This window comes from Meleagris gallopavo, chromosome Z (assembly GCF_905368555.1).
Source record: "Meleagris gallopavo chromosome Z, MGAL_WU_HG_1.1, whole genome shotgun sequence".
NCBI classification, from domain to species: Eukaryota; Metazoa; Chordata; class Aves; order Galliformes; family Phasianidae; genus Meleagris; species Meleagris gallopavo.
This window is the reverse complement of record NC_139435.1, coordinates 54,820,797-54,845,455: the sequence shown is the minus strand read 5'-3', so window position 1 is coordinate 54,845,455 and position 24,659 is coordinate 54,820,797. Positions and strand designations below refer to the sequence as shown.

The window sequence follows — 24,659 nt, the reverse complement described above, 5'->3', positions numbered from 1 at the left end:
AAAACTTGGTGTTATCTGTAAATTCTCATTTTTGTCGAAAGCAGACTCCTGTCAGATGAGAGCGTATTTACATGATGCTACTTTAGAGCCCATTTATCCAGATCCCAAGATGAGCCTGTTCTGTTTTTCAGTTCTTTAGACTAAGTCTTAAGTCTTAGTCGTCTTACATACCTAAGATGCTGGCTGGTGAATGGCAGGGCCAGTTGACACAAATTAGGAAGGGGTTACGGAACTGCTGCTCACACTTTCACTGCTGAAAGAGAAACAGAACCAAGTTAATGAAGTTTGTGTTTTGTGTTGACTGTGTCTTTTATTTCACTCTTGGCTAAGTCTTGATTTCATGGTAAGGGAAATGTCTGCAGTGTCTTCTCACTTCACTTTCCCTTGGAACAAATCCCTGGTGAGGGGAAGAGGAAGATGTCTTACTGGTTTCTGTGCATACTGTTTACTACCTGGTACCAGAACTTTGTGTCACTAATAAAATGATGGTTATACCCTAATGTTTTTACTCCCCATAGCTCTGTTAGCAGAGCATCAAAAATAACACTGTTTGTGTGAAATACTTTAAATTTCTTCTTATTTTGTCATAAAATAGGCTGAGATGCCTTAATTTGAAAAGCAGTCTCTGATATCACATTCAGTTCTTTTGAAAGTGTTGATGCTATGCCTTTCATCAAATTGCATAGTTTAAAGATAGAATGGCAGTGCCAAAACTTATATTTATTCTCTTTGTAATTATTTAGAGATTAAGAACAGAAAGGGATTCTTTGAAAGAAACTATTGAAGAGCTCAGGTGTGTACAAGCACAGGAGGGTCAACTGACCACTACAGGTAACAAATATGGAGATTAAAAGCATCTTTTCTAAAGTTTGTGAGATTTATCTGAAGAGTCCTGATTGTGCTTTGTTTAGGAGAAAATAAATTTAGACTTCTTTGAAAGCATCAATGAGAAGCTGCTTTTGCTACTCATAATTTGCATAACTTCTGATTTCAGTTGATCAGAACTTTTAGTCTCCTCACTGTGGTAGTTCTAGGATGTATTTCTAAATTGTTTAGTCAGTCTGAAGAAAATTACTTAAGCTTTCTCAAGTATATATGGTATTTCTTCTGTTGCAATGTATTTGTTATGTTGCACAGCTTTTTGAATAAGCTCTTGAGAAGATGCATCACGAAATCTTCTTGACCAGATTGATTGTAGGCAGAAATAGCAGTTGTTTTTCAAATGAAATTGTGCTTGCCTGTCTTGCTGTAACTTGATTCTGTGTCATTTTCTGTTTTATAACATTACTCTAAAATTACGAACTTGTGGAACAAATTTACTTCTGTTTCTTTAAAAGAAAGTAACTGGTCTGCTTGCTAAATGTTTTACTTTTTCTGGCCCAGGATTGATGCCCCTAGGAAGACAAGAACCTTCAGACAGTTTAGCAGCAGAAATTGTTACTCCTGAAATAAAGTAAGCTAATACATGTGCTTTGTTATACTAACCATTATGATGTACCCATAAATGAGTGGTTTATTTCTTAATGAGTGCTGAAAAGCTTATGCAGTTAATGTTTTCTATCTCATTTTGAATTTCTGCGCAGCAAGAGCTTTTATGCTTAAGCCAAAGTTCATTTGACCTCTCTTCAGTTTTCGTATTGTGCTCCAAAAGAAGGAAAAACAACAAACTTCACCTCAAACTGTACTTTTCCTGCAGAGTTCATGTAACCGCAGCTTGTATGTGCTCTGACAGAATACCAGTACTTGCTGTTGTGAAAGTAAGAAATGACTAATACTTTGAAAGGAGCAGTAGATTTTGTAACCAATTTTATATCATAGTAAATGATTATGATTTATGAAAGAGCAAATCAGCCATGGCAGAGCTGAAAGTCATTATAGCTTAAAAGATTGAAAGTTATGTTATACCAGTAAGCCCATTCATTATCACTATAACCTGAAAATTAAGTTATTGAAAGACAGTCATGTCTCAGAAACCTGTTGACACTGTAGGCATTTAATTTTTTTCATCCCTACAAATACTGATACAGTTGTTAAAAATTGGAAAGTTCAACATGTGGTTAAAAGCAGTGATAAAGAAGTAACTTTTTACAAAGTTAATGATAGAATACAGTTGACTTCTATCTCTATTGATACTCCTTAAATTCAAGAGCATTTCTTTTAGTTTTATTCAGGAATTGAAAAATAGTGTTTTGTGGCAGTATTAGTGAAGTATGGAGTTACTGATTAAACCTACAAGACTGAACGATAGAAGATGGGAGCCATAAATGCTCTAAAGACCCAGGGACATTTCACCATCTCCTCACCTTAAACTGAAGATGAAATCTGGATTTTATGGAAGTATGCATCTGTGCAGACTGTTTACAGATCCTCAACTCAGCCTCCTTGCCTACCACTTAGAGGCAGTCGCAGTAGCTGTCTTAGTATTAGAACTTCCTGATCTGGAGGTTCTGGGCTGCTACTTCGGTAGGTAGAGAAGGAAGGCAGCCCACCCGTTCAGGCAGCAGCTACTGTTCTTATGTTCCCTGCATTATGACAGGACATGAATCTGTTTGCAAGCACCTTTCTTCATCTCATGGAGGAAACCAGTGGATTAGACGGGAAATGTTTGCAGTCTGAGGCTTGTCAGTTGCACTGGTGTGAATCGAGAAGAAACATGAGGAAAAGCAAACTCTGAAGTAGAATAGCTTCCTCAGGTTCTAGCGGTAGTTCATTTACAACTGAGATTACAACCTCCCTTGATGCTTGGCACTTAGTTCTAGATTTTCTGTATTCTACCTAATAAACATGTCCTGCTGATCTACTCTGAGATCTAATAGGGTCATTCAGGCAACTTTCTGTTGTGTTACTTTCAAAAATTATAGCTCTTTTAACTAGATTTTAATTTGGGGGCTTGAAGACATAATTGTGGTTTCATCCGTCTCCCTTAAATAGGTAAAGATAATCTTTATGCAATCTTTACACATCCTGTGGTTATCTGTTTACAACTCCTGTAAAATTGTGTTTCAAATTGTTTAGGGAAAAACTCATTCGTCTTCAGCATGAGAACAAGATCTTAAAGTTGAACCAGGAAGGTTCTGACAACGAAAAGATTGCCTTGTTGCAGAGCCTTCTTGATGATGCAAATTTACGGAAGAATGAATTGGAGACAGAGAACAGGTAAGAAGTCCTCTGCCCCCCAAGTTGCACTGATTTTTTTCAGACAGTGATGTACACTTTTGACACTTTTTGTCCAACACAAGATTCCCCAGCACAATAAAAGCATAGGCTTACTGTATTGAGTGAAATGCCGAAAGGATGTGATTGAAGTACTGCAGAACAAAAAGAATCTGAGAGATGGGGAGGCTGGAAAGAAGGCAAGCTCAGGGGGGATGTGATTAATGTTTAAAAAATATCTAGTGGAAGTGCCTAAAGGAAATGGAGCTAAAGTAGTGAGGCAGAAGAGGCAAGGGGCAAAATCTGAAACATGTGAAATTCTACGTAAATGTAAGAAAATCCTTCTTTCCGCGAGTGTTGCTTAACACCGCAATGTGATGCCCAGAAAGGTTGTCTCTATGCTTGGTAATACTCACAACAGAGCAGCACATGTTCTTGGATATAGATATCCATGGAGACAAACAAGATGCGTCTGAGGGTGCTAAAGTAATGCTAAGTAAAGCTGACCTTTACTTGTATGTGGCTGCTCTTTATTTAATCTTTGAAAGGTCTTGGTAGTTGATTGAAGTTTTTGAAGTTTGAGAAAAGGTCAATGCCCGCTCACCTTCAAAAAGATAAGAAAAAGGATCCAGGCGGACTGAAATGTATTCTTTTAGAATCTGCTTCCAGTCACATGAGGAACAGGGAAGGTCAGTGTGAATATTTCAGGCCTGACTAATGTGATTGTCTTCTACAATGAAATAAGTGGCTGCCTATGTGAAAGTGGCTTTGGCAAAGCCTTTGTCACAGTCTCTCATGGTATGTTTATATTCAGAATGGTGACGTATAGACTGAATGAGTGGTAAATTCAATTGTAGTGAATAGTAGTGCTAACAATAGTGTGGAAAAATTAGCTGATTGAAGCTAGTTGAGAAAAACGGTCCTTCACAAATCATTAGCACTTGCAAGACCACATTTGGATATAGCATGTAATTTTGGACATATCGGTATAGAAAAGACATGGACATACAGGAGTGCTGAGGTGAGGGACTCTGGAGCATGTCATGTGGGGTAAGACTGAGGACAGGGCTTGTTCAGCCTGAAGAAAAGACAACAGGGGAGATCATTCTCTGATATACATCTGCCTAATGGGAATGTGTAAAGAAGGCAGCTGGTTGACAGTGGAAGTACAAGAGGCAGTGGATACTATTTTGAGTACAAGAGATTCCTTCAGAAAGGAAAAAAATGTCCAAAAGATTTAGAAAAGAGGCACAAAGAAATTGTCTGACCTTCATCCTTAGTGGTATCCAGACCTCAACATTACAGTAGTCTGCTGTACTTGGACCTGCTTCAAGGAGGAAGTCAGATTTAAATAAACTCAGGAGGTCTTTACCAGCCTGCAGGTTGTTAGGGTTCTGTGACTGTGTAAAGGCAATAAGGTAGTTGTCCTCACACAGAAAGTCAAAAAGAGTTAGAAACTCTTGTTGTTTATATATGGAAATAATTTCTTATGACTTACATGAAACACTGACTTGGAAAAGTATCAAAATGTTCTGGGAGGCTGCCGACTCTGATCTCTGGAACTGTTGTAGTAAGTTCTGTTGTAAATTCTTAGTGAGTAAAATGCAGTATTATATCTCTTACGTAGGTCTGGAAACAGTAAACCCTGAAAGTCTCAGGCATCATCTTGAAACTTTTTGTTGTTTTCTGAGAAATAAAATTTTACCTATTTCATAGATTGGTAAATCAGAGACTTCTCGAAGTGCAATCCCAGGTTGAAGAACTACAAAAATCTTTGCAAGATCAAGATTCAAAAGCTGAAGATGTAAGTAGAAATCTGGGTCAAACTTATGTTCAAGTAGTTGTAGTGGTTTAAACATAGAACTTCTGGAGAAGTTTCTGCTTATTATTTAGTAAAGAATCAGACTGCTAGGAATTTCTTATTGTTTAGCATATTCTTTGTTATTGTCTTAACACTAAATTGTTCTTCTTTAAATAGAATATAAGACAAAGTAAGACATTTCTGTAGGAAAAAAATGCAAACATTCTATGCAGAGAAAATATCAAATATGTTTTATTTGATTAAATTTTATCTGTTCCAATACCAAAGAAAGCATTGCTTAAAATTATACAGTTAGAATAAAGTTTTGAGGGGAATTAAGGACGTATTAATTCTCCACATCTTAATAAAGTATCTGAAGTTATTTTTGTTTAAATTGTGGAATTTAAGGTGTTTCCTGCTGGTGGGTGCCCCATAATTTCTTTTGATGTATCAGCTAATGCAAGAAGCTGGGCAGGCCAAAACTGAAAATGGCGAATGATTGGTCACTTAACGCAATATAGCATTTTCTGTTTCCACACACAGAGTTACTTTTGTTTTAAATTTGAAAATACGCATCATGGCAGGTTAGCGTGAAGAACAACTTTCAGTTTTCCACTCAAAAAATGCTTTTGCCACCTCCTGTATTTGATACAAGAAGCTCTCTAACTTTCTTAAAACAGTGATTTGCAGGAGGACATATATATATGTTTATATGTATATACATATACAATGTGCACTCACAATACCAGTGTATTCCTCTGCTAATTGGCAACAAGTTGTAATGTGTTGCATTCTATTTTCGTGTTTTTGTTTTAACTGATTTATATTTAAAAATGACAGATCTTCTAGCTGCTTATTTTCATTTAAGAGTTTTTAATTTAGCTTTTTCCATTAATTTTTAGAATAAACTGCATGAATGTAAAGACCATAATCTTGTTCAATTGAGGTTATTTTCCGAAGTAATTTAGAATGTGTTTTAGAGCGTCTTTTTAAAATAGGTTCATACTATTTTATGATTCTGATATATTCTTTGCATTCTTGTTCATTTATTAAAATCTGATTTTTCAGGATGAACAAGAATATGAAAACATTATTCTCAGATACTGTGTATTGTAAAGAGTCCCTGTTTAATTGAATTCAGCATTATTTACTGCACTGGAATTCTGTTCCTTCATAAAGCTCTAATTTGGGCTGTAGTTTAGGGCATGTCTGCAGCTTGCTTACAGGACTGATTGCAGCCTGTGTAGGCATAATGTGAAGTGATTATGCTAGTAGTAAAACAGCACCATAGTACACTGTACTGTGTGTGTACCAGACAGGTGTTGCTAGGCAGAGCTGGAGTTGGTTATCAGTTAGCTGCTTTCCTTACTTCTGTGTAGGTCTGACCAAGCCAGTGGTGATAGATACACACTAAAACCTCTTGGCCTGTTTTGCTGAGCTTAGTATGTATGCCTTCACTTCTCTTAAAGAAGCAAAAGAGTACAGTCAGATCAGTTGAGGTTGCAAGAACATCTGAATCAATGGACACCTCTTCCAGTCTAACACAAAGCATAGCAAAGCTCAAAGTTAAACCCAGTGTCAAGGGTAATCAGGCTGTACTGGGACATCTTGAAGTTGTCTGTAAGAATCATTAAAAAATGATTCTTCAGATTCATGAGAACAGAGATAAGGAGGCACACAGCATGCAGTTCATTGTTTGACCAACTTTTTTTCTGATTTTTACTACTTCTCTGCAACAGTGCATTGAAATCCTTGCTTTTGCATATATAGCAGTGTAAATATGAACAACATTGAAAACTGAAGGTCCTGTTTGTATTCTTGTTATTGTTTTATGTTTTAATTTTGTGTTTTTTTTTTTTTTTTCTTTTAGTTTTGTTTGTTCTCAAAGCTGAAGTAAGTTTTAGGCTTGCGCAAGAAGCAGTAAAAGTGTTTTTCTAACCCAGACAAATGTCATTACTAAGATCCAGGTTGGGATGCTATTTGATTTTTATACTAAAGGGAAAGGGGATGTTAGGAACACATCAGTGTGGTTAGACCTGTAACGGGCACTGATGCAGCATGTTGGGGTTCATGAATAGTCCCTTATGGATAAATAGTCCCTTATGGGTACTGTCTTACTAGCCAGGGAATGGCCTCCTTACTCTGATCTTTCAGACTGCCATATTGAGACATCCATGGTGTGTCACAATAGCAGGTTTGATTTGTTGTCTTTCAGAACATGTACATGTGTAGGGCTGATCAACAAGTACTCCAAACAGCCTTGTCATTTGCATGCCTTATCACTCCTTTTCTTCCCACTTGTTCTCTCTTTTTCTGCCTACTGTAAATACAGTCCTAAATAAACAACTGACCTTTGAATACTTCCACTCCTCTAGACCAAGTTCCGCTAAATCTCTTAACAAATTGGGAATTTTTTCATACTGTTACATAGGCAATCTTGGCTTCATATGCTATTCTTAATACGCTTACTATGGCCTCCTGGCTTAGCTTCTCCCTGAAGGGTCCCCAGAACTCTGTTATCTGTTTAGTTTCTTGTGAAGTCAGCAGCTTTTCTTATTATTCCTACCTGTTTGTGAAATCCGGCCATCCTGGTGCTTTTCTCAGCTTCTGACATTGTTAGCTGTTGTATCAGGCAGTTTTCTTAAGTCATGTGCTGTAGTTTCTCTCATCCTATTTAGGTAGTTTAATCTCAAGCCAGATCACAGTCATCTGCCCGCAGCCTTAACATACACAGCAAAGCCAAATTTAGACCCCAGAAAGGAGAGAGAATTCTTTTCTTGGCCTGTATGCAATTAGGTATTCATAAATTTTCAATAAAAAGGCTTTATTTTTGTAGGTGTTCTAGATGCAAAAGCTCATAGCAATTAAATATTGGGGGAAATAACTTTTCTAAATCACTTATCAGTTGTTTCTTTTAGTGTTTTGCAATAGGAAATCATTAGCATAGGGAGAAAATAACTAGACTGCTAGTATAGATTTGTTGATTTTTAGCAGTTTTATTAAAGAAATATTTTTCTATTATGAACAAATGAAACACATGATGTTTATTATAAAGCTTTTTAAAGAATAGATGAAGCCTCAGCTTTTATTGAGATTTTAAGATACTGGCCTTTTTATGTGAGAACAGCAGTTACACCATTTCTTAGTAGCAGAGGATTTGGATATGTGACTTTGAAACTGACTGAGACTTAAAAAAAAAAACAACAAAAACAAATCATTGCCCGGTTTTAGATTAATTCATTTGAATTTATTTATTTTACTTAGAGAATGCATGTCTTTAGGTTGGTAAAGCTGCATGTTTTACCTTTTTATCCTTTTTTCCCTTCTTGTGTCTTGGGTAAATTACTCTGAATAACTCAGTTTGGCTTCTTTTAATGGCATGTGCTGTGAATTGTTAGCTTCTTGCTTGTAAGAACATTCAGTCTATCTGGATGGGAAGCAGGTTACTCCCTGCTGATTGGTGTCTATCAGTCTGTATCCAAATGTAATGTAAAGATCCTCAAAATGAAAGCTGAGATCATTTTTAATTTTCTTAGAAGCCAAATAGTCACTGCTGCCAAATTTTCCTTTTCTTGTCTAAACCAATGGGTAATGCTCCAAATGGTCAGATGTAAGTACCTTTCCAATTTAAATACTTTGTGATCAAGAAAGGTTTGTTGTTACTAAAGTGCTGGTGATTCAGTAGTTGTTGAGAGAACCAGAAAAAGCGTAGTGGTCAAAACCTGCAGATTCCTAGCTGCTCTAAATTTATGCCTCTGTAGTTAGTGGAGTCACATTGGCTTATTTTTGCATACTTCCCAATTTTACTATAGTGCAATAAGGAAATGCAACTTTGAAGTTGATTTACACATTGGAAGTTAAAAATCATAAAATGTGACACAGGAATGTGATCAAAGACAATATTTGGAAGTCTTTACCTGTAACAAACCTAACATTTGGGGATGATGCACACTGTAATTGTTCCTACTGGCTGGATGTCAAAACGTACTGAAAGATCACTGGTGGATAAACAGTGAAGTTTGCTGATGATGGTATTCTGGAGCAACTGTCACATGCTAGAGTTCCTCTTTGGTTGGTGTAGGATAAACACAAAACAAAATGGAGATTCTGATTTAATACTTTGCATTTGTCTTGTACTTGATCTGTGTGGGAAAAAAAGCACAATTCGTAATCACCCCAGGAAAACACATGCGTCTCTTCATGGTGGTTGTAGCCCAGTAGACTGCATATTTTCTCCTGTTATGTTGCTTGTATTAATTTTTTCTTACGTAACTTTACAAAAAGCAGTTGTTCTCCTTTAAAATTCTAGTTTGTTTATTTATAAATGTGCTTTTTATTTTTTTTTTAATTTTTTTAGTAGTGTGTTTTAGAAAATGTTACAGTATGAGACAGCTGATGAGAACGGAGGAGAAAAATGTGCATGCCTGAAAATATGCATAGCTTTAATTTTTCTGTTCATGTATACTTCCTAAATAGTTTCTTCTGTTGGCTGCTGTTTTGCTTTATACTAATGTCATCTCTGTTTCTTGGCATGGGCTTCTGCTCTAGGCTATTGTGAGTATGGCTTTCTATTTACTTAACACTACTTTCAGCTCATAGACATTTATTGAGTTTCATTTTTTTCGAAAAATACTCACTGTGTATAAAGTGAGTTTAAGGTTAAAATAAAATTTACTTTGAAGCTTTTATTGAAAGAGCTTATTGAAATGTGAATTAACCAGAAAGTGGAACACTGTAAGTTGTATGAATATTTTTTTACATGTCAGTAGAGATGAGAAACAGAAAAGTTGTAAAAATGTGTTGTTCTCTGGTCCAAGACACCATTCCTATTCCGTGGGAATAGGAATTTGGTTCAACTAACTTATTACACGTCTTCATTCACATTGCTTTGCGGTATTGCTAAGGCGACTCTTCTAGTGAATTTTGCTGCACTTTCTATTCCAGGTTAACTTATTAAGTCTAATTAAAACTGCTAAAGAGCATTGTCCTTTATGGATCTTGCTTGTACTGATCTAGTTCCTGGGGAAATATGAAGCATTCTAATTTCAGAGTAGTCACGCAGCTGTCAAGGAAAACTACCACAGAGGACAGGGTTACATTTGTGATCTAAATCTGAGTGAAGTAAAAAGGTGGATTTTGGTTAGAATGTCAAAATTGTATCTTAAAAATAATTTTGAAATTATGTTAAAGCACCACAATGTATTAAAGTAACACATGTAACTTTCCATTTTAGTCAGTTCTTCTGAAAAAGAAACTTGAAGAACATCTGTAAGTATTGTGTTAGTCTTATTTTGCTTTCCGTTTAGAATGTGTTTTCCATATGGCTGGGAAGGCAGACACTCATGAATAATGCATCTAAAAGATAAACAATTAAGAGAAACTGCTTTGCACAGGAGAGTTAGGGAATCTGCAATTTGGATATTTTCATTTAATAGAAAACCCTTGACAAAATAGTAGAAGCTGTAAGTGAACCATCATTTTGTGATAATTAGAACACATTGCCTAACATTGCGTCAGAAGAGTAAGTTCTGAGGGAAGCATTTTAATGTAAACAAAAATAATCTCTTCGCATGTTAATAGAGCATAAAGGAACGTTTTCGGAAGTGCTGTTATTTTGTTCTAATATTTCTACTTTCTAAAAGTGAAGAGATGCTCACTTTTTTTTTTGTTTGCTGAGTTGCTCACATAGTTTCTGTTGCTTTGGGATTCAGCCATTCTTTCATAGTGTGATCTTAGTTACGAATATTCATTTTAGGCATCAGTTGCACAATTTACTGTAAAATCTAAAGTAAGTTCCTAACTTTGGACTGAGAATGAAACTGCTTTTTCTCCATGTACTGTAATAATTTTCAGCTTATGTTACAAATATTTCCACGGTGACATTGATATACCTGCCTTTTGTCATTGTGTCCCATGGCAAAAATCAGTAATGCCATAAGAAATATATGGCTATTTGAGTTTTCTTTGCATCATTTAATGTTCATTCAATCACAGTAAGTACACTGGGAAAACAATGTATGCCTTTTTGATTTGTAACAGTGAGAAGCTCCATGAAGCTAATAATGAGCTACAGAAGAAACGAGCTATTATTGAGGATTTGGAACCAAGATGCAATAACAGTTGTGAGTTTACTGACATTCAGTCTATTTCTTTTATTTGTAAAGTATTTCATTTATGAGGTCTTTAATTAGAATGCCTGTAAAAAGTGCAGGTTAAACGAAATGTACATTTTAAGTGGCATTGATATTTGTTGTTAATTTCTTCAGAATTTGTGGTGGCCAGAAAAATGCTTATAATACTTGAAATGAAGGAGATGGTATGTCAAAGACCACTATGGTAATGACCACCGAAATAGCTACTCAGTATCCTAACTGTTGTTGAACCTCAGCTGCTGAGAACTGTCATATCTCCTAGCATCTCAGTTTTGAAGATCCCTAGGTTATTTTTACTGACAATACATATTCCTTCAGCATGTTATCAGATGACAGATTAGAATTGTGTTGTAATTTGAGAAAGCTTTTGGACAGTGGTCAACAAGAGTGTCGGTTTTATATCATATAGACAGATGGTTTCCAAACTCCTAGCATCTAGCTGTTAACGACTGATTTTTAGTACAGTCATGCTATTTATTTCTTGAGAAATATTACTGGAGCTAGGTTGTTGTTTTGAAGCTTACTCACTTTATAGAACAAGGCAAAGACTTGCGACCAATTTTAGTTTCTCTGGTATATGCAAAAATAATTCTAGTCGTGAAGAGATCCAGGAAGACTGAAATATAATTGTGGTATTCATTGCACGAATCCTCTATACATAAGGGAATTTTAATTGTGTTGAGCCAAAACTACAAAGTATGTTGTAAAATTCTGTCATAGCAAATGGTAGAACTCTTGGAATTGAAGATCAAGGACCAAAAGAGAAGATGATAAACTTATGATCCTGTCATACTTGATAAGCCTTAGTGTTAGGTATAAGAACAATTTACTGACTCTCTGACTTAGAAAAATCAAGACATGTTAATGCTTCTGTAGTTGCTTTTTAAAAATCTGTTTTTTTTCCTTCGGTCCCAATGAAATAAAAACACTTTTTCACACTTAGGATAAAAGTTTTATGAATTATTTCTTCAGGTTCTTTTAGGTGTCCTGGGTGTTTCCAAAAGGATTGGGTGTTATACAAGAGTCATACCACCATGAAAAATGAATTTTATAATTTTGGACATATCTAATTTGATTCCCTTATTGTTCAGTGAGGACTTTCAGCAGGACTTTGTCCTCTGGAATGCTGAAACGTGACCTGATCTTGTTACCAACTTAGTGTTTTCCAAATGCTTCGAGAGAAAGCTACAGGGTAAACATGAAAGAGCATTACAAAATAAGGCTGCAAAACAGATAGACTGTGAGTTGCCAGTTGTCTAATGTTGTCTTAGCCACACACCAGTGATATCTGCTGTTTGATAGAGAATGATGGAATTGGTCTTTTTCTATGAAGATGTGTAGTTTATACAAACTGTATGTGGCTCAGCATATTTTTTTTAATCAGCGTAGGAAAAGACTGTGCAGCGAAACTGTCCTTCTGGTCTGCACTGCTGTGGAAGAAATTAAATTGAGTACATTAATGTGGTAATTCTGATTATTTTTTTGTCCAGAGTGGCAATTGAATGTATCACACCTGTCAGTCATTAATCTCACATAGAATAGGTAAACTCAATTTTTATCTCAGTTACAATACCAAGATATTTCACAATCCATAATGTATTAAGAAATGAATTTTGTGAGTCTGCTAACTAATTGCAGTGATTTGATTCCCTTTCTCTTTATTTTTCATAATTTTTTAAAACAAAACTTGTGTATTTCAATTGCTTGAGATTATAGAAGAGTACACATTTGTTCTTTTCCTGAGCTGTTTAGTAATTCAAATTATGATATCTGTTGAATTACATTTCTTATGTATGCTTTTCTTAACTACAGTATGTTCTAGCTGTGCTTTAAATGTCTGTTTGAACTTGTGAAAGTAAACATAATGTAATTGTTGTTTTCCGATGTGTGTACCTCCTTACATAAAGCAATCAAAATTGAAGAATTACAAGAAGCTTTACGGAAGAAGGAGGAGGAAATGAAGCAAATGGAAGAGCGTTACAAAAAGTATTTGGAAAAGGCCAAAAGTGTAAGTATATTTGTTCTACATTAATGATTCCTGGCTGCACCACATGTCCAGTCTCTGGGAATAAAAAATAAAGAAGTTAACTGTATATACAGTGGTAAGAACAAGAAAAGAAATGGTGAGTTTCTTTACCATCTTACCATTATGGTGCACAATATTGATTTATTCTTCAGATTTTAATCTTCTTGTGTTCATTGCTGTCCCCTTTTGCTGCCTGTCTACAAGCCCCTTCTCCTGTCTCTATAAACATATATACCCATGGCAGCAAATTTCTGGAGTCACCCAGTGAAACCTGGCTTACTAAAGACAGCAAATGACAAGGAGAAGTGTGCTAAACCTTTTCTACTGTTGCGACAACCTATTTCTTTATCAAAATTCTTCATTACTTGTGTCTCTGAGTGACAGAACCATAGATTAGCTGAAGTCATGTCCATACTAGGAAGTGTGGTGAAATAGCTGCACTCTGTTTCACAGTCAGAGAACCACTTCCCTTGTTTCTTCTAACAAGGGAAGAAAGCTCTACGAGCAAAAATATTTTGAATTAGTATTTATGCTGGGACTTCTGGGGACTTCTGATGGTTTTCCTGAAAGCTATGCTTCTGTACACACAAATGTAGCTTACTCAGACTTCCTTTTTTTTTTTTTTTTTTCCTTATGCCTTATGTTTCTTACTCTTTCTCAGGGTATTCTTATGAAAGAGTCCTGACTTCCCCTTTCAGTAAGATTTATTTGTATGTACTGTGTTACTATGGGACGTTTTATCCAACAGTAGTATTAGTTATTTTAGTGAGGTTAGGTTTTTGTGATCTTCTTACCAACTTCTGCTATTCTTTTTTTTGTGTGTGAAAATAAATACAATCATAGCCTTCCACTACTGAAATTGTATCCATGTCCAATGCGTATTTTCTTAGAAATATAGAACGTTAAAGTACTGTTTTATTTCAACATCTATATATATTAACCTGAAATGGGTAGAAAAACAAATGATAAGTCTTTTTCCGTATATCCATGTTCTGTTACAAAGTTTTCAGTTTTTTTCTATTAAGGTGGTAGGAATCTAGATGTTATGCTGCATTTGTTCTTGGTTTAGCTCTGTGGTTCTTAGTACTCAGATGCTGCCTGTAATGAATGCCACATATGAGTATACCACGTATGAGTATATATGCACATTATCTTATTAATAAGTAAATGTCCATGGATATGTCACAGCATGCTTCTTGACATAACAAAGTTTTCTGTAAGCAGTGCCATCTGATGCCAGGTGGCATCTTTCCAGACTGAAGATATTTCTAAGCTGTAAAGGAGGAGCTGACAGGCCACAATTAGGTAGACAAGAGCTATAATGAGAAAAGACTTAGAAAAAAACTTTCCACCACTGTGGTCCAAGGTAGTGCAGTTAGTGAAAGGACCTGCATATGTGGGTCTGAGATCTTAACCTCTTAGGTGTCACTTTTTCCCATTAGTGGTTTCATTTTATGATCTTGTAGAAGAGGCTCCTGTTCGGGTGCGCTAACGTATGATGGCTGATGTTCAGAGCATCTGTCTTGCAATTCTTCAAGATTGTTTTGCAGGATTCAGCCTCTTAAAATTACACATTCCTCAGTTCCACGTTTTGGTGTGTCTTTTCTTAATATTGATGTGGTTTAAGTCACTTTTTTGTTTTCTGACCTGCCTTACATGGTTATAATTTTTTAGGTTTTTTTTTTTTTTTCATTCCATTGGATTGATTTTGCAGCATTTAATTAAGCACAAATTGGTCTTATCTTACAGGTCATCCGTACCTTAGATCCTAAGCAAAACCAAGGTGCAGCTCCTGAGATTCAGGCTCTGAAAAATCAGTTGCAGGAACGGGATAGAATGTTTCATTCACTGGAGGTATTAATCTTTACGTTTCCTTGTTGATGTGGATTTCCTTATTGTTTTCTAGATAAGGACTAATACTTTTATTATATATTTTTTAATTTATGATTTTGTTTGTTTTATAGAAAGAATATGAAAAAACAAAAAATCAAAGAGAAATGGAGGAGAAATTTATTGTTAGTGCCTGGTACAATATGGTAAGAAACTCCAAAACTTTAAAACATGGGTAGTTAGTGAAATGCCTCATTTATTTACATATTGTTGTTGTTTGAAAAGTGGTTTTCAACAGACAAGACATTTGTTTCTATGTTTCTTAATGTTTTAAAGTTTCTACTATGTAAGAGTTTGTTCCTCTGATAACACTAGGGTAAGCTGGAAGCCTCCAATTGCTGTCTTGTAGTTCTAGTCCTTCTGTATACTGACCTGCAGTGCCTGAATTTCTTACTTTGATTCTGCAGTGTTCAATCTTCTCATCATTTCTAATGAACAAGCAACTTCTTTAACCTTGGGTACAAATTTAATCCCAAGTGAAGGTGAATACAGGCCTGGCACTCCCTAAATTGTTCAAAGTATTAGGGAGCAGCTATGCAACTTTTGCTGGGTATTTATGCAGTGACATTTTTCACCTTTAACAAATGCTTTCCAGAAATCTCCTTGGTAGAACGTGGCTGCATTGAAGCTGCTGTTCTAATATGACCCAATTGACATCCATTTTTCATTCTTCTTCACCACAAAGTTCAAATTCCTCCTCGCTTTCAAAACAGTTTCCTTCTTGCTGTTCTGTGTTCTTGTTATGTTCATGAATAATAAGACGAAAATAGTACTTAAGCAAAGTGTTTGAATCCTTTGAATACTAAAGGGATTTTCAAATGACTAGTGTCCTTGACCAGATCTATTGCATTACTACCACTGTTGCACAGAATAAAGGGCTGAATAAAGAGATGTGTTCAGCAATTAGTCATGAGTGCCAAGATGAGTGTTTATGATTTTGTATGTGTCCTTTTTAATTAGCCTTTACTTCTGTACGCAACCCATCGCTTCTCTCATTTTCTCCTTACATTTGCTCCCACTGGAAACACACTTTCAAGATGTGTTCCTGCTGGTACAGAGATAAAAATAATTTCATTGTTTTCAGAAGCAAAGTACTTTTCTAGTTCAGCATACTAAGGGGGGTTGGGTGATGATGAGAAGCACTTCTGAAAAGGTTTGTCCAGTTACCACGTGCTTGTATGGAAAAGCATATTGTCAGATGTGGGGATCCAAGGGACCTGCATCTCAGCAATTTCCTCCAAATTTGGACAGTAATTGGAAAAAATATTGAGGACACTGTAAATGATCAGGAAGAATGTCTTTGTCATGCCCTTAAAAATGTAATGCTTTATGTTTGAAATTCAGAACAATTTAGTGTTGATGGAAATGATAAAATATAAATGAATAAAGTTGTCAAGTGTTGTGGTTTTATTCTGAAAAGTTTATTTTTGTCCACAGGGGATGACTCTGCATAAAAAAGCAGCAGAAGACAGGCTGGCAAGTACAGGCTCAGGACAGTCCTTCCTGGCTAGACAAAGGCAAGCCACAAGCACAAGGAGATCATACCCTGGTCATGTTCAACCAGCAACTGCAAGGTAGAGAAGGCCTAGCCCCTAGAAAGAAAATTGCCCTGTGATTCAGGCCACTTCTATTGCAAATTACAACATTCAAGGAAAAGCAACCAGCATTTTTTTCACTTTTTCCCTTGTTACCAATCTTATTTTACAGTTCAGGAAAGGATTTCGTTATGGTTTCTCATTGTTCCATAAAGCCCTTTGCTTATATTTTTGGGAGTCCATCTCTCTCTTTCTCTCTCTGCATTTTTCTGAATGTGCCAAAGTTTTGAAAACATCTAGCTATACAATAATGGAACCTTGTAAGTTTATATGAAGCCTGGTCTCTTACAGAAAGCCTCCTGTGGGTTGTTCAACAGTGTAGATTTCCTGTCGCAGTTGATATACTTGTGCCTATAAGAGTTGTCACACTTTACAAGACTGCCTTTGTTTAAAAGGAATTAGACCCCTAATAGTGTGCTAATCAGTTGCTTCAAAGAAGACGAAAACACGAAACAGAAATGCAAAATTAGTGTATAATATTATTGTAAAATGTTTGCATCTGAAAGGCTTATTGGCAACAAATATGACCTTTGCTTTTATTTTTTTTATTTTTAATCTCTTATATATAAAGTTTCCTCTTGTTCTTGCTGTTGAGAAGGGAAGCAGGATGATTTTTTTTTTTAAAAGCTTTTGTTTATCCACTAGTGTTATCTGTTTGCTGGCAGAACTGAATATTTTCAAATAGCTTGTCCCATTATTCTTGATCAGTTTATGCATAATACATAGTATTAAAAAACTGAAAAATATTTGAAGTGCTTTAATATGCTACTGCATCTTCCATTTTAAAAAAGGCATTTTTATTAAAATTTTACTGTTTTGGACTTGCAGTACATAATGGATCAAGGCCTAAGTTAATATTGTTGATGTTGCTGTATTTCAGTTGTCATCCCCTGCTAAGCAACTTGCTTTTAATATGTCGATTCAGGGTATAATTGTATCCGTTGCCTTACTAATGGTACCAGTGCCTTCAGGTGAGCATGTTGCTGACTTTGCTGAAAGCTGGCTGTGATTTGCTGCCTTCTTAGGATGAAGCTGGTTGAAAACATGTTACTCTCTATTACCTTCATATTATCAGTCAGGTGGATGGTGGCTCCTATGATTAATTTAGGCCCTGATCCTGCAGAGTTCTTCTTTTTCCTTGAGTGATTCTGTGCTTCGGCTATCCTTTTTTTTTTTTTTTTTTTTTTTCTTCAATGAATGGTCAGACACAAAAGGCCTGAGTATCAGCGGAAAGTTTCATGTAGTACATCTTATTTTAAACATTCGTAATTTAGAAACTGTTTGTACCCTAATGCTGCATGCAGTCTGGTTTCTGTATTTATTCTTTTAGCTTATTTTAATGCCCTTCCGAGTGAAGACATTTTTTCATAAATACCCATACTACAATTTATCAAGCATCTGAATAACTGTATTAATCACAAGATAGATGGGATGGGCAAAGCATCATTAAACAAGCACACCTGGATTAAAGGGCAAGGAACAGGTGAATGACACTTGTAGGTACTCTTTTATCCTCAAGTACAGCATTTGTTTTAATCTAGACTAAGAATGCTTTCAATATGTATCTGAAAAAGCTTCAGTTCTGATCTTTTTCTACAGTCATGCCAAAAGCACAGGCATTCTATTATCTGCATATAGATTTGTCTTCTGTGCTTCGCATTTGGAAAAAAAAATAATTTTCTAAAAATTTTATTAGTTCAACATAAGAAAAATCTGGGCTGTATTTGTAGGATACAGCTGAGACAGCAAAGGTATGTTCTTGTGTGCAGAGAAGTAATGACGTAAAGGCAGAACAATTTCTGTCCTTTTGTGTCTCTTACTGAGATGCCAGATCCTAGCAAGCCAAAAAAGTCATATGTTAATCATGAAATCATAGGTATTACCTACCAAAGTGACCACTGTTTGTATGATGTCTTTTACTGATCTTTTTTTGTGCAATCCATTACAGTCATTTGAAGAACTTTTTCTATCTTGAACTTTTTATTTGTCTCCTAAGTGAACGGCAGCAAAGTGAGTTTTTTGTTCTTGTTTGAGAGTGCAGCTTTTCATATCACCTAGAAGAAGAACAAAAAAATAGCTAGAATTCCATCTTTATTTTAATGTTATCAAACTGCCAAAGCAAACTTGTGAAAGAAAGAAACATCGTGACCTTAGTGGAAAGTATTATCTTATAAATTTGTCTAAAAATTTCTTTTGTTGTTGCTATTAATTAGATGCATGCCTAACATAACTTAAATGTAATCTGTGCACTAGAATAAAACTACTTGCTTTTATTATTTTAACTTCTATTTTACCACTTTGCCCCCAAAGTTCTGTTGACAGACAGATGCCTCTAATGGCTGGGAGATGGCAGAGCTTCTAACCAATATTTGTACTTTAGCTTTTAGTCACGGCTTCTTTCCTCTCTTCATGGATGCTGACTTATTTTTCTAATCTGTAGAAATCTCCTCTTTTTGACTTGGCTTTCCTTTTCCCATAAGATAATGTGTTGAAAATACACATGTATATTCAACAGAACTTGCATTAAGTATAAAAATATAAGAAATATATTACAATCCTACAGGTATACTTCTAAAGATAATCTTTCTATCCAATTCCATTTGTTGTTTAGTCTTTTAACGATCATCAGTGGGAATTCAATTCTTTGTTCTTTAGCATTTTCCTCTTATTGTTTATTGCATAATGAATCCTTGATCATTGAATGTGGATGGTTCTTAAGAAATATAGCTGGTTATGCAGCTTTGGAAGTAGTGTGCTATTAAAAAATAAGGGCTCAGAGTGTGACTTGAAGGAGAAATGCAGAAGAGCTTGCAGTGAATGCTGTCTGTTCTTTGTATCATCAGTGAAAGAATATAGCCAAAAAAAAAAAAATTAAAATGGAGTCATCTTGGTACAATATAAACTTCTAAGAAACTTCCAGGAAGATTTGTGTGGACGCAGACTATTGACATCAAAACTATACTGATAATTGTTAAATCATTATAGGCTGTCCTGATATATTCCAGAAGCAAACAAAAAAAAAAGTCCTGTCTAATTTCAAGGTGGTCTTAAAGAGAAAGAGTTCTCCAGGACAGTGGTAAAAGAGCTGAAGGATTCCTAAGAATACATTCCCAAGTACTGTGCTGAGGATATGACATAGTAGTCTTCTTGGTACATCTCAATTAAATACACAGAGATGTTCATTGTTTAGAGCTGAAGCATAGTTTCTCGTCTTAAACAATGTGTGTGCAGTTTGATTTCTACACTTCATTCATGTTCAGTTGTTAGCATAAATGAACAGACATTTAAAAAAAAAAAAAAAAAAGCATTCAAATTGCTCAGGTTTCTTACAGCATCTCTTAGCCACTTGAATTGTACCGTATTTTCCAAGTGCAGTAACAACTGGAGTAGTCTAATGTAAGGGTTGTGAGTCCCACCCACAGTGCAAGGGGAAATAAACTGTCAGAGCACACAGCTGTATATTTTATTTAAATGAAGCAAACACCATATTGGCTGCAAGGTGTTTTTCAGTATCTCTTTGGAAATAAGCAAGTGCTAATCTTGTGCCGTTCTGATGCTGGTAATAACAACTCTGCAAGTGCTTTATTGCTTTTTATTCGTGTAAGCAGCACCATCAGTTTTTTCATTGCATAGGAAGGAATTAACGTTGACAATTCCTACAGCTGCTTTATGATCATCTTAGTAGGAAGTGCTGTGTACAGGCTGTCAAGAAAATTTAAGAGGATTTGTCAATTTTAAAGTCCTTGATATTTTGACAGGTGCAAGTAGCTTTTGCTTTTCCTCAGTTCTCCACAGAATTAGGCTATCCACTTCATAGCTTCCTGGATGATTTTTAGTGCATTTAATTATCTTGATATGTTGATGTTTTCTGTAGATACGATAATTGGAAAATATTTTAATCTCACCACTTGATTTTCTTCTGGTTAGTGATTGACTGAAGACAGTCCTGAATGTGGCTATTTTTCTTTTTTCCTCTGATGAAACAAAAAGGTTACTGAGTTTTACTCATTTTTTAGAGATTTTTTTTCTTCCTGGACATTTTGTCATTTTGCAAGGATCGATGAGGGAGCTATTTTTGCACTCAAAGTCAGATCTATAATGCTGACTTCTTGTGGGTTTTTGCACATGTTTTAGGTAGAATGTGTGGACTCTTGTTTTGCAATAATACAACGTTGATAAGCTTTGACATCTCCAAAACAAGTTTAGCAAATTTTGCAGGCAGTTTCCTCACCTGTGTTGCACAAATAAATAGCTAAAAGAGGTTCCTTTGACAGGAAAGCTCTTAAGTGATGTTTTTTTCCACCTGGCAAAGCAACTAGTTGTACTTCAGGGGTATTGCCTGCAGAATAGTTTGAAAGCTAGATTGTGATTGATATGTGATCTCAGGAAATCTCATGCTTAGGAGGAAAACCTCTTCGGAAGTCCTTGCTTAGACCAACAGTATTAACTGATTCTGGCAATGTGATACACTTAGTGCTCTGTTAAAATGGAGAGGTGGATCATTATAAATGTAACAATTTGAATGTTGAAGATTGCTTAGGCATGAAATTTGATGAAGTTGTGAGCTACAGAAAACTGCATGCAGCCTGGACATGTCCCCTCCCAAGTAAGAGCAATCCAAATCTCTATTATATGGGCAAGGGTGTTGCTTTCCTACTTCGTACCTTTCATCGGGAGAAAGAAGTAGACTCACAATACCGTATGTGCTGGTATAGGAGCAAGAAATGGCAAGGGGTGAATTTTACTTGCAGTTGGAATGCCTTCAAGCCAGATCATTTATCTGAGGGCAGGCTGAAGGAAGTTCCCAAGCTGTATGTAGGATCCTAGCCGCATCACAGTCTGGTAACTTTGAAGGAATTGAGGAAACTATATGGCATGACTGATTTTGTTACTTTGTTCTTGTGATGTTTCTTCACTCTGGAAGCTCAGAAAAAGAGCAGTAGCCTGTTAATAGCTGTGCAGGCTGTAAGTAAAAGTAGGAGTTGATTTCCATGGTTTGAAGGTGGAGGTGGCAGATGCAAACAACTGTGAAGGACAAAAATCTGAAGAGCAAAATGTCTTTCGTAGTTTTGCTTTATGGTGGTAGATTAAAAGAAGTGGAGCCTGAGCCTTTGTAACTAGCTGTTCATTTTTCTAATTAATTCTGAATCATAGTTGATTTAAGTATTGGAGGCTTTCCTTTTTTAAGCTAGAAGCTGTGATTATCAAAAACAGCCACCTCAGACTTCTTTCATCTGGAATAGCAAATTCCTGCAGAGTTTCTCAGCTGACAATCTTATTGCAGTGTTTGGAGATTCTGATGACTTGTTCTGTGTTCTCTTGACTCTGCTTTAGTGAATTCACTGAAATATTTGGCTACAAAGATGTTTTTTAGAAGTTATCAGCTCATTAAATGAATTGATGCATGAACTCGCTGATGAATGTAGATTGAAAATGAATGAATGACTGTAGATAGAGAAGCCATAGAAAAGTTGACATATGAAATAGTCCCACAGTACATTGTGCCAACACTTGGCAGTATAGCCAAGGCAGATATCCAAACAAGTTATTCTGTTTGATATTTTACTGTGGGTCAGTAGGAGCTCATGGTAAATACTGTGATGGAAGTCCTTATCCAGCAGTTGTTAGTGAATGATTTTGCTATTGACTTCATTACAGACCATGTTCTGATCTTTGCTTTTAGACCTTATCAAAGGAATGGGATTGTCCTGAAGTAAATCCTGCATTAGTTGTTTTTGATGTCAAACCAAGGGTTTCTATGGGTTTGCTGTGTATATACAAGATCATTTGAAAACTGCTAGCTTATCCTTCATAGCACTGTGTGTTGATTTTAAACTGAAACCTGTTCCTTCTGTCAGATAAAATTTTCTTGTTGCTGTTGGATCTCAGATCATGAGCTGTATTTCATGAAAATTGTTGCTAGAAGAGGGAAATTTGGGACAGCATTGCTAGGACAGTTGGGACAGTGTTTCCTGTTTGGTGACTTTGTTCATTGCTTCACACTAGAGAGGTCCTTTACTATCAGATGATGTCAGAGTCTCACATTTCAGAATAAGCAAAATGGTTATTTTAATCTTCTCAAAAGCAAACATTTTTCAGCACTTTTAAGTGCTGATAACTGCTGTAGAGTGGCACAAATCTGAAATACTGCAAGAGCAAGGATTTCCATTGGTGTAAGGATTGTTCTCTGAACAAAATTGGAATCACTAAAGATTATCCCTAACCTCAAAAGATAAGAAAATCAACATGAAGGCCATTTGTTAGCTTGTTAACATGCTTGCATTGTAAGAGTGGTCATGAAAGAAAAGAAAATCCCAAATGGAGTAATGGAGAGAGAGTTATAGTTGTGATAAAACCATTAGACGTTTTGATTTGGATTTGAATAAAGCATCCCTTACGTAATACAGATTTTATAAAGCAAAGATTTTAGTTCTTAGTCATCAGAGGTGAGTAACAAGGAGAATAAACTTTTTTCTTGAGAGTAACAGTTGTTTTGAGAGAGATCTTAAAGTCTGTACGTAACAGTACCAGTAAAATCTTTGAATATAATAAAGATGACATTATAATGCCACACGTCTTGGAATTTATAGTCCACTTTGTATTCTGTAGCAATTATAAAAATGTGAAGTGGTGTTGACATGGCTCTGGAAGATGATATGATGAGTGGCTTGTTTAAAACGTCTAAAGGAAATAACATGGAGAAAATGTAGAAGGAATACGTGTGGGAAGAAAAAGAAACCTTAGTAGTAGTAACCAGTAAGTAACATTAAGAAATCTGCAGAAAGAGAAATCTAGGGGCAGTTAACTTAAAGTAGATGCTCATCAGAAATAATTGGGGAGAGTCTGGTGTTAGACCTCAAAGTAAAGGTGCTGTGTTGCTCTTCTTACTTTGGTGATTATATTACAAAATAGTGGTTACTAGCTCCTGTCCTTTCTGAGGCTGTAGCATGCTGGAATCATCCCAGTGAGTAAAAGAAACATGAGATTACAGAGAAGTTAAGGAGGTTGTAAAGTACTTATTGACTGCTTGTAATGAAGTACAGCTAATCAGTTCTCATGCTGAACATGGAGGGAAGTGTCCCTCTGAGAAATAATACACCAAGGTAATAGTGAGCTTTCGGTTATTTGTAACTAGAATATTTTGGACTGACAAGAAAATTAAAGTCACTCCTTTGCAAGACGGGTCATCTGCAAAATAATCTGACCTGGTCTGGAGACAGTGCAGAGGAAACAACAGGTTATGTTAAGGGAACGTACTATCATGTTTCACATTTGTCATCTTCTGGAGTATTGCTGCCTTCACAGGAGATTTTGCAAGTATTGATTCATCTTCAGAGGTACTCAAAGTCACAAAGAAATCAACAGGCAGTTATTTTAGAACAGCGTAAGAACTGCTTGTTTGAAAAGGGCATTCAAATGAATCGGGATTTGATACAGCCCTGAAAGAGAATATACTGCCCAAAGTTGATAAGACCTCTTTAGAAGTGCTAGTGTCCCAAAGAAAAACCTATCATATCACGTTTATGTACAATAGGACACCTGAAGCACTGCTAAACAGTAAGTCTGAACAGTGTACAGGAGGTGCTCCAAAAGTAATGCCTCCTGTTTTATGATGTTGGTCCACGACATCAGAGGTGAATGTTGGCAGTACAGCAGTAGAGGTGGATCCTTCCCCCCAGCATCTTGTTACATGTTGTTGCTGCGGGACTGATGGCAGCAGAGAAGCGCTCTGACACAATGGTGTCTGAATGCAAGAGTGTGGGTAAAACAGAGGTGTGTAGCTTAATTCCTTCATGTGGAAAAAATGGCACCCACTGACATTCATCCATACTTGGTGAATGATTATGGAGAACAACCAAAAAAAGACTGATTTGTAGCTGAGAATGTGCTCTATCAATTAGTATTATTGTACTCTTTCTATCTGTTGTCATTTCTGTGAAAATAAATAGGAGGCATTACTTTTGGAGTGACCCACATAATAGGTGAATTATAAAAAGTAGACTATACTGATCTATACATAGTACAGTAGATGTATTCTTATG

At 35.9% G+C, this 24,659-nt stretch overlaps 1 protein-coding gene across 3 annotated transcripts in view; it reads left to right on the top strand.

Moving 5' to 3' along the window:
* Nucleotides 1-24,659, top strand: part of HOOK3 (hook microtubule tethering protein 3) — an 81,855-nt gene that overhangs the window by 53,111 nt on the left and 4,085 nt on the right. For 2 of the 3 annotated variants that reach the window (XM_085213803.1, XM_085213805.1), the window contains exons 13-22: nucleotides 744-831; nucleotides 1,384-1,453; nucleotides 3,016-3,156; nucleotides 4,870-4,957; nucleotides 10,188-10,222; nucleotides 10,994-11,076; nucleotides 13,014-13,114; nucleotides 14,882-14,986; nucleotides 15,097-15,168; nucleotides 16,460-16,596. In XM_085213803.1, coding sequence (XP_085069929.1) covers nucleotides 744-831; nucleotides 1,384-1,453; nucleotides 3,016-3,156; nucleotides 4,870-4,957; nucleotides 10,188-10,222; nucleotides 10,994-11,076; nucleotides 13,014-13,114; nucleotides 14,882-14,986; nucleotides 15,097-15,168; nucleotides 16,460-16,596 — 920 coding nt within the window. Of the gene's footprint in view, nucleotides 1-743; nucleotides 832-1,383; nucleotides 1,454-3,015; nucleotides 3,157-4,869; nucleotides 4,958-10,187; nucleotides 10,223-10,993; nucleotides 11,077-13,013; nucleotides 13,115-14,881; nucleotides 14,987-15,096; nucleotides 15,169-16,459; nucleotides 16,601-24,659 lie in introns of those variants that run through there. The other variant, XM_085213804.1, reaches the window with a different exon arrangement.